General features: G+C 50.3%; 1 protein-coding gene across 1 annotated transcript; it reads right to left on the bottom strand.

The window, feature by feature from the left end:
- Positions 1 to 2,426: 2,426 nt before the first annotated feature.
- On the bottom strand, positions 2,427 to 2,972 carry LOC123512310. Its single transcript, XM_045268647.1, has one exon. The coding sequence runs from the start codon at positions 2,970 to 2,972 to the stop codon at positions 2,427 to 2,429; it is 546 nt and encodes a 181-aa protein (XP_045124582.1).
- Positions 2,973 to 10,510: the final 7,538 nt, after the last annotated feature.

Below are 10,510 nucleotides of genomic sequence, written 5' to 3'. Positions count from 1 at the left end.
AAACTTACGCATGCTTTGTTTCTGCGCCACGGCGATAACACTTCCCCTATCGGGCTTCGCCCGAAATACCTTCAGAGGCTCCCGATCCCTTCCAGCAGACAGAGTTTTGTAATTGGGCGCACCAATACTGACTCCTTTGTCTGCACTTTGGCCTTTCGCACAAGGCCGTCTGCGCTAGGCATTGTTTCGAGGACTCTCCTGATAACCACTGACTTCTTGTGAGGGGGTGTCCTGCTATGATGACCACGTCACCGACTTTCAGGTTGCGGTGGCTCTTAATGGCTTTCTGCCTCCAGCGCAGGGTTGGTAAATACTCCTTCACCCATCGTTTCCAGAACTGATCTGCCAGGAACTGTGCATGTTTCCATCGCCTTCGGTATGTCTCTGCCACCGATATGTCATCCCTGGGCGTTGGCGTATTGCCTTCCAGTCGGAGAAGGTGGAGGGATGTGAGTGCTTCTAGATCTTTCGGGTCGTCTGAGACTGGGGTGAGGGTCGCCCATTTATTATCTCTTCCACGATGCAGAAAAAGGTGGAAAGTCGTTCATCATCAAGTATCTGATTACCAACCACCGCCAAGAGCACCTTCTTTACAGTGCGGATTTGACGTTCCCAGACTCCACCCATGTGAGGGGCTGCAGGTGGGATGAACTCCCATTCTATCTGTCGTTGTAGGAGTTTATCTCTTATCCGTTTGCTGTCATTCCAATTGTTCTTTGCCTCCCGCAATCCTCTGTGAGCGCCTACCAGGTTCGTCCCATTGTCAGACCTCAGGCGTCTTGGGTTCCTCTGCGGAAACTGAATCTGCTTAACGTGTTGATGAATGAGTCTGCGTCCAGTGATGGGAGAACTTCCAAGTGTATGGCACGAGAGGTCAGGCATGTGAAGAGACAACCCCATCCTTTTGCCCGTGTCGGGCCTCGTTTCACTATGAAAGGTCCGAAGCAGTCTGTTCCCATGTAAGTGAATGGCCTCTCTCCTGGTATGAAGCGATCCTCGGGCAGGTTTGCTTGCCTCTGCTCTAGCGGTTTCCACTTACATCGTCGGCAGATCACACACGTGCGGAGGATCTTGTCGATAGTAAGGCGTCCTTTCGGTATCCAGTAGTCCTCTCGCAACACGGCCAAGGTGTGTTCTCGCCCCGAGTGACCAGACCTTATCGAGTGTACGTTCCTGATTATGAGCTCCGTGATAAATCCGTCTTTAGGGAGCAAGATGGAGTTCTTGTGGTCTGGATGGAGGATAGCATAGTCTAGTCTACTCCCTACTCGTAACAGTCCTTCGTTATCTAGATAAGGCTCCAGTCTATACAAAGGGCCAGTAGTAATTTGTCGCCCCCTTTTCAACATGCTCACCTCTTGAGGAAAGCGTCTTAGTTGTGTAGCCTGTAGAATTGCCAGACGAGCCTTTTCCATATCTCCTACTGACAACTGGCCTTTGTCACATGCAGTCTTGTTGGATCTTGCTACGCACCATTGTATGAATCGTCTGAGCCATGCAAACGGTTTTCCGTAACCGATACCATGATGAGTACTGCGCCCACAATGTCTTTATGATGTCACTATCCCTTCCTGCTGCTGTAGTTGCCAAACATATGGAAGTTTTCTTCACTTCCGGGTCATCAGCCATAATATCTGGGATTGTTAGTGTTGTCTGTGGCCAATCTTCTTCCTTCAAGGCGAGGAATGTGGGGCCTTGGATCCATCGACACTCATTATGCAGTTCACTTCCCAGTATTCCACGGCTAGCATCATCTGCTGGATTGAGTGTCGACCTAACGTGGCGCCATTGACAGATGTTTGAGTATTCACTTATGGTAGCCACTCTGTTGGCTACGAAGGTGTGGAAGCGTCTCTCAGTGTTTCGTATGTATTGAAGAACTGCCATGCTGTCCGTCCAAAACACCGAGTCCACCATTTCGATGTCTAGTTCTTCTTTCAATTGTCTGTCAGTCCGAGCTGCCATCGTAGCTGCACATAATTCTAATCGCGGAATTGTCTGTTGCCTCATTGGTGCTAGTTTGGCTTTGCCGAACAGAAAGGTTACGTGGTGGCGTCCGTTTTTGTCCGTCAGTCTCAGGTAGGACACTGTTCCATACGCCTGTTGTGAGGCATCACAGAAATGATGTATTTGAGCCGTATGTAGAGGTGATATCCTCTCTGGCCAGTAGCACCTTGGGATCCGGACTTCTTCTCGCCCATTCCAATCGCCCAGCCATTTTCTCCACAAGGCTACGTTCGGCTCAGTCAGAGGTTCGTCCCATCCTGCTTGTCTTCTACATTCATCTTGGAAAATCAATTTCGCTCTGATGAGCACAGGAGCCAAGACACCCAAAGGGCCATATATAGAACTAATCATGCTTAAAAGACCTCGCTTCGTTTCCGGTTTTCGTGGCGTTTGGGCTTGAACAGCAAGTTCATCTGCCTCTAGGTCCCAAGGATTCCCAGCGCCCTCTTAGAGGGTAGTCGGCCGTCCTTGAGGGTGATCCCTCTCACTCCTGCAGCCCTCTCTGTTTGAGGTATGGTGTTGAGTACTGAATTATCATTGCAGATCCATTTTGTCAGCCTGAAACCTCCTTTACTCAAGACTCGTCGCGGTTGATGTGTCACCTTTATGGCTTTGTCCAGAGAGGGTACCGAAATTAGGAGATCGTCGACATAAAAGCTGTGTCTGGCACGTTCAACGTCTTCGGTGACCTCTTGCTCATAATGCTTGAACGTCTTCTGGAGTGCATATCCAGCACAAGACGGACTCCAAACTCCGCCAAAGAGATGTACTGTCATCCGGTAGGTGGCGGGTTCTCGTGTACAGTCACCATCCATCCACCAAAGGAACCGGAGGACATCACGATCTTCCGGCACCACCTTCACTTGATGAAACATAGATTCAATGTCAGCCATGAGAGCTATCTTATGATGCCGAAGCCTAAGAAGGACGCCCGTCAGCTTGTTGTTGAGGTCCGGCCCTTGCATTAAGGAGATGGAGTGGTAGGTCGCCGCACAATCGAATACTATCCTCACCTTCCCCTGGTTTGTTCTGGTTCAGGACTGGGTGATGAGGTAAGTACCAAATCTTTCCGGGCCTTCCTGTCTGTGTAGGCCGTGGAAGCCTTTCTGCGTAACCTGCTTCTACTAACTGGCGCATTTCTTTGTCGTATTTATCAAGTAGGTTTGGGCGTTGTTGAAGACGCTTCATAAGCCCTCGCAAGCGGTGTACAGCGAGTTCCCTGTTGTCCGGTAGTGATGAAGTGTAAGAGGGGTGAGTGGCTACGACTGCAACCTTCAACTCCGCATGGTTCACGTAGCCAACACTCCGACATGCGGTGACCTTGTCGAAGACAGGCATAACATCGTCTTTCGTCTCTGATGTATGTTGATCTCGCCTTTACTGACATCCCAAGGAATGCTCGACACCCGTGCAGAGAGTGTGCATCCTCACACAAAGGACATGTATCCGTATTTCGTCCTTCTTCCTTCGTTACCATCGTTAAACTGATCTGCTTCCTCTTTTGGGAGGGGAAGGATGCGGCAGCTTTATTTTGACTCTCGCTCATCATGTCTTTCTTCTGTAGCTTAGCCGTCGTCCGTGACCTAGTCAGCATGTCCTGAAGGAAGCTCTGTAACCATTCTACACCTGGGAAAGCTCCACAATTGTTCTTTGCGTAAGCATACACTTGTGCGTTGTATTCGTCTCTCAGTTTACCCTTGAATCTTTCGGCAATGTGACACATTGCATCGTCAGTATCCACTTCTTTCAACTGTCCTAGTCCTCGCAGGACAGACACACAGTTTACAAGATCATGTGTCAAGTGGGCGAGATTTTGGGTCTCATGTAGATCCATGCTTGGGCCATAGCGGACCCTTTGAGTAAGTTCTCGAACATACGTCCACGTATCACCGTGTGCTTGATCTAACACTTCGAGGGCTTGTCTATAGCCTTCCTTTGGATCTCGTACACGCCTTTTTCCGTGTAGAGCTTCTTTGACAGGTCCCTCGTAGGCCTCAATGAGCAGTCTGAGCTTCGTTCTATCCGATACGACAGCGGCATCCACGTAGTCCAGAAAGGCTTCTTTAAACTGCCAATAGTCACCACAATTTCCCCCTGTAAACCTGGGGTTCGGTAGGCATTGCAGTTTCATAGTGCTCATCATTTCCTTCACGTCAATCCTAACGGTTTTAATGGACTGCGATATGCTCTGCTCGCCGCTTGTTCCCATTTCACTCTCCCTTTCTCCCTTACATAGCTCCAGTGACAGGCCACTCCCTCGTGGACCATCGCACCTCTGCACCGGGTGACGCATAGGAATGACTCCAGAAGGTCCATTCTCCAGCTCTTCCCTTGTCCTTCCTTGGTCGTTGTCACTCTCCCCCTGGTTGAGTTCCTCCCCCTGCTTCTGCACCAAGGCTCCTCCTTGTCCCTCATCGGGAGTAACTCTGCTCGTAAGCGCTAGTCCACCAAGTTCCTTAAAGCGTTCCATGAACGTTTGTGCTTGTCTCATCATTTCTTCCATCTGTTCGTATATCTGTCGATACCGTTCAGTAATTGTGCTGGCTTCTCCACCTGCCTCCCATTGTTTGAGAGGCAGCTGTCTGGGATCATCTGACGTGGCTATAACGTTGATATGTTCCAGTTCTTCAGGGTAGTTCCAGGAGAATCTTGCGTGCTCTTGGTCATGACCTCGTTCAGTGGTGTTTCGTTGTCCATCTTTGTTCCTCAAACCTGAGTGGGAGTCTGTGGCTCTTTGCTTTGGCGCTTCGATGGTTCTTCTTTCAGCTATATTGAGCTATATTGAAGCCGCCCTGTTCCGTCTTTGCAGCTGTGTTGAAGCTACTTAGACCGTCTTTGAAGCTATATTGAAGCCGTTTTTATCGTCTTTGAAGCTATATTGAAGCTACTTATATCGTCTTTGAAGCTGTACTGAAGCAACTGCTGTACTGAAGTAACCTTGAAGCTGTGCTGAAGCAACTGCTGTACTGAAGCAACTGCTGTACTGAAGCAACTTTGAAGCTGTACTGAAGCAACTGCTGTACTGAAGCAACTTTGAAGCTGTACTGAAGCAACTGCTGTACTGAAGCAACTTTGAAGCTGTACTGAAGCAAGACCGACACCTCTCTGCCGAGGCTGTCGCTGAAGCCGTTCTGAAGCCTTCTCAACAGAATTCTTCTCGTTACCTCTCAGTTGTCTGACGTTTTATGTGGCCCACGACTAACTTATCGTACGATGGTACGTGGTGGGAGGGTGATTACGCCACTGAGAGGAAAAAAACCCGACATTTACGTTATAGTGCAAGCTTTGGGGAAAAACTCCTTAACGTGATCACGATCGCCACTGCCGGTGCACCATCGTGTGCAGACATTGATTGGCAATAAAGTTTAATGCTACGGGGGCCACAGTAAATCAACCAGACGCTTAAGAATTACGTGGATCGCACTCTTGCAGCTTCCACACTCCTGTCTGCTGTCAACGTCTCCCTCGTTCTTTCCGTGTCGTGGGAGTTGTGAAAACTAGCTCAACAAATAACGTCCCGTATAGCCCACTAATTTCACAACACGCACTACCAAGTTATCACTCTTACCACCATACGCGTATCACTATACTTTGACCTTGCATCGACATCTCAAGCAATTAAGGTACAACCAATTCCGGTTAATAAATGTTCACACTTGCACTCGCTTGTCAACTAGAGTCACCCGGCGTGCCTCGCTAGTCTCCGCCCACGTAACGTATACGTACGCACTAACACACTCACTCCTCAGTTACCGTGTGAGGGAGAAGGACCCGCTCCTCCGCCTCGCACCGATCGCCAGCAAGGGTGTAGCGGTGACGAGCCCTTCACTCGCTCACCACTTAGTTTAGTTTAGTTTATTTACAGAAAGTTATATATACAGAAGATGGGGATGGTGTATCTCCTCGCTAGAGATACACTGGAAGAGATAGAAGGTGAAAAATAGAAAAAAAGTAAGAGAAGGAAAGTAGCCGGGCTTGCTGTGGTAAAGTGATGAGCGTCACAGGGCAGTGCTGAGTGCTGGGTGGAAACCGGAGAGCCCGGGGGAAAACCACCCACACTGCTGTGGGAGATGCGATTGAGATGTGGGGGGTTACAAGTATCACTTAATAATATACATAATGTAGACAGCTTAATTACACGTATGAAAAGGTTAGTTTGTTAAATATATTAGTGTCACATAATAATATACATAATTGCTTAAAAAAGGTTAGTTAGTTAATTATATTAGTGAGAATTAGGTATATATATGTTGATGAATCTGTACAAATGATGTGTGTGTTTGTTGTCTGCGGCACTTTAGAAATGTGTCTTGTCATGTTCGTTAGTCACTTTGTTTATCGTTCACTTTGTGTAAGTCTGACTGCGGTCAGCACTTTCTTCCTCCTTGTCACAGCCCGTCCTGTGCGGCTCACGGTAGCAGCTTGAGACCCTCGGTGCGGTGCAGTGCCTTCCAGCCCTCCGGAGCTGGCCGGATTGGGGTGGAGGCTGCCTCCTACATCAGACCCGGTTCACTTAGCGCTAGTGCCGCGGCCAGGCCTGGCAGCGCTGGTCCGGGGATGCCCCGGGTGACGAGCGACCGCAGCGACGTGTCCTTCGGTGTGGTGCAGTGCCCTCCAGCCCTCCGGAGCTGGCCGGGTTGGGGTGGGGGCTGCCTCCTCCATCAGTCCCGGTCCACGTTGGGTCGCTGGTGCTTTGTCCGTCAGCGCCGCCGGCACGTCCCGTCTGATGGGGCGCTGCGGTGGGTGGCCGTCGGTGTGGTGCAGTGCCTTCCAGCCCTCCGGAGCGGTGCCGGGTTGGGGGGAGGGGCTGCCTCCAACATCAGTCCTGGTCCACGTCATCTCGCAGGTATCGCGACCCATCCATTGCTCAGGCGTGCGGCGGTCCAGGGGGGTTTCTGTGGGGAAGAGTGAAAGGTGACTGCAGTGTGTTGTCCTAAGGGTTGTGGTCTGTTAATGTGTCTCAGTGGTGGTTGTCACTTTGTGGGATTGTTTTACTTAACTGTATTTAGGTGCAGGATTTGGGTTCATCTCCAGAGCCAAGAGACTTCTTGGGAACCATGTGTGCTGGCGGTCTGGTGCTGCGTCATGGAGATCCTGTAGGTGGCTGAACTGGTCCCATCCTTCGTCTGCCATCCGTTGCCAGATAGAAGAGGCGAGGTCGGTGAGCCGGACGTTGATTGCCTGTATGGAGGCCTCCTCGTGGAGTGATTCGGTTGTTCTAAAGTCGTCCCAGCGGGTGTTGAGGGCGAAGCGTAAGGCACTGTTCTGTACTTTTTGGAGACGGCTGATGGATTTCTTGCTGAGGGCGTGCATGGGGATTGGTGGGTACATCAACACAGGTATCACCAGGGCCTTGATGAGACGGAGTTTTATCTTGGAATCCAGGCTTCTGAATCGAAACAGTGTGGAGAGTGCAGCTCTTGCTTGGCTGACTCTTGAAGTTACATGGGAGGTGTAGCCACGCGATGAGACGCTGAGCCCAAGGATGGTTCCTCTTTGGCTGAAGTTGATTGGTTCCCCGTCTAAGATGAGAGGGGCTGGTTTGAGGATGGCTGCTGGGACAACCTTGAACTTTGCCCTGTTGGTCTTAATCTTCCACTCTTCCTCGAAGGCGTTCACTCGGCTGATCTCTCTTGCCGTCCGTATGTTCAGCATCCGGCGCGACCGGCCTGGATAGCAGGTCACCTGGGAGATGTCGTCGGCGTAGATGACGTTGACTCCAGTTTCAGAGACCGGGCAGTCCTTGGTGTATATGGTGTACAGGGTTGGGGAAAGGACGCTCCCTTGAGGCACCCCCGTTTCCAAGGGGAAGGGGGGTGAGATGTGAGACCCAACCTTGATCTTTGCACTCCTGCCCTCCAAGAAGTTGCAGAGAAGGCGCTCAAGGGGATCTGGGAGTCCCAGGTGCAGTATCTTGAACTGGAGCCCTTGATGCCACACCTTATCGAACGCCCTGCTTACGTCACGGAGGGTGAGGTTGCAGATGTCGTTGGAGGCAAGGTGGAGTGCCATGGTCTCAGTGGCCACAGCGATGGCGTGTGTGGTGCCTTTCCCTCTCCTGAAGCCATACTGTGCTGGGTGAAGGCTGTTCGAGTCCTCCAGGTAGGACTGAAGCCGGCGCGTGACGATCCTCTCCAGTGTCTTGCCAGGGACCTCCAGGAGGGAGATAGGACGGTAGTTCTCGGCTCGCGTTGGTGTTTTCCCAGCCTTGGGAATCATCCGCATCACTGCTCCTTTGTAAGGCATTGGGAAGTATCCTGCAGAAAGGGCTGCGTTGAAGATGTCAAGGAGTCTTCTCTTCGCAGTCTGTGGGAGATAAGAAAGTATAGTCCTGTCTATCCTACTTCCCCCGGGGGAAGTAGTCCTGCCACCCTTGACGGCTCCAGACAACTCCTCGGAAGAGATACGACAGTCTAGGTGTGTGTTGCCTGTCAGTCTGTTTAGGTCTGCTCTGTCGTGAGGATTGGTTCTTTGAGAGTTTTCAGTAATGAAGTTCTGTACCTGTTCGTTTTCGTCGAAGTCGTCATGAAATGTGCTCACCACTCCCTGCCCCGAACACAACTTAACTTCCCCGCTCTCCTCCGCGGATGGGTGGCGCGGCTCGTGCCCGCTCTACTCGCGCTGGGGCACACCAACGCCCGGCCGGGTCCGAACCTCCCCGGTCTGGCGCGACACACACACATACACACGCAGCTCACTGGGTCCTCTGCTGTTCTCGAAGGCGCCCCGGGCGAGAAACAATGAAGACTCCACGTTTTTGACTGTTAAAGGTGAACAGCAGACCCGTCACGTTTGACTCGAATATTTATTTCATTCGGTCAAAAACCTGTGAGAACACATTTACGTCAACAAGTACACTGGCAGTTACAAAATCATTTCAACAACGTTTACAATGACAATTCAGCTTAATTGCTACAATGATAACTTGTCTTAATACCAGAATTACTTTATCTTTACTCATATCTCAATCACGCCTCCTACGTAACACCATCTAGGAGCGAATTACGACTAACACAACATAGGCACAAACAGCAGTCATCAAGGTGTTATCATCATTCTCATTACTCGTACACGTGAACGACCAAAGGGGGATGACAGCGAACTTACGTGTTTGGGGTCTTCTATAAGACAAGGGTGAGCTCGACCTTCCTCGCCTTCACCACACCACACCTTCCTCTGTGGGGTCGAAACGTAGTCTGCCCCTTCCTGAGGCGCTGGGGTGTAATCTGGGGCCTTGTTCCTTCGTCATCATCAGGAACTCTCTATGTTCTTATCTGTCCCTAGCGCCCTCGCGACCCCTAGGGTCGTACTCTCTCCGTCATGTAGGCCCAGCTCAGCATCCCTTCCATTAACGGCCGACAGTTTTGTAAACACATGTGATGTATACTTCTCACCTTTACTCCTATATGTACTCATTATGTACTATCCTTGTGATGCTGCTCCACATTTTACTCTTAATCCAGTACCTTAAACTTACGCATGCTTTATTTCTGCGTCACGGCGATAACAGGGACCCCTCAGGGAAAGGGATGGGGATGGGGAACAGGTGTGAATGTGATGAATGATGAGGGAGGGGGGAGGGAGGGAAAGCTTTAATGCTTCAAACTTCCTGCCCCGTTCTTCCATTTCCAGGTGTGTATGGGAGAACGCCGATCCAAAGGTTACACCGACAGCAAGTGCTGGGTGACTCCCAACTCAAGCTCAAGCTCAACCTCAAGCTCATGACAGAAAATTACTCGATTAAAGGTGGGACTTTTATCACTTCGTGTGTGTGTGTGTGTAATAATAATAATAATAATAATAATAATAATAATAATAATAATATACGGTTTATTACTTTGGCAATGTAAAATATTACACTGAAAATGTGTGTGTGTGTGTGTAGTTTACTACGGTCGTCTGGTCTGTTGGTCACCCAACCAGCCTTCCCCATTACGTAGCGAGCTCAAAGCTCATAGACCGATCTTCGGGTAGGACTGAGACCAGACCACACTCCACACACCGGGAAAGCGATGCCACAATCCCTCGAACTGCACCCTGTACCTGCTTATTGCTGGGTGAACAGGGACCACACATTAATAAGAGACTTGCCCATTTGCCTCGCCACGGCCGGGACTCGAACCTGAGGTCTTCCATCCGGTTGGCTTATTTTGGTCTTGCCGTCTTGGCCGCGCATATACTTCACGTGAGCCCCAGTCGACGTTTGCCTGTCGCTCGTGTGCTTGAATTTGAATGTTCTTTCACCCCCACTCATGGCCCCTTTTTGTGGATGTGTGAACTTACATTCTGCCCTGTTACTACATATTATGGGACCTAGAAAACTAATTAGTAAGGCCCAAATCTCAGTTATTTGTGCCTTTGTGAGAGAGAATAAAGGCGGCATCACACTAGCACTTTTTCCGTCGTCTCAGGCGATTTCCGTCGTCTTTTTACTCTTCTGTCAACTCTTTCCGTCGTCTTTTTACTCTTCTGTCAACTCTTTCCGTCGTCTTGAGTCAGACGG

The sequence above is a fragment of the Portunus trituberculatus genome, chromosome 33 (genome assembly GCF_017591435.1).
Source record: "Portunus trituberculatus isolate SZX2019 chromosome 33, ASM1759143v1, whole genome shotgun sequence".
NCBI classification, from domain to species: Eukaryota; Metazoa; Arthropoda; class Malacostraca; order Decapoda; family Portunidae; genus Portunus; species Portunus trituberculatus.
The sequence above is the reverse complement of the archived record's forward strand: the minus strand, read 5'-3'. Positions and strand labels throughout refer to the sequence as shown.

Excerpts from the sequence above, each read along its gene's own strand:
- LOC123512310 (XM_045268647.1), bottom strand. The coding sequence starts at position 2,972 with ATGCAAGGGCCGGACCTCAACAACAAGCTGACGGGCGTCCTTCTTAGG.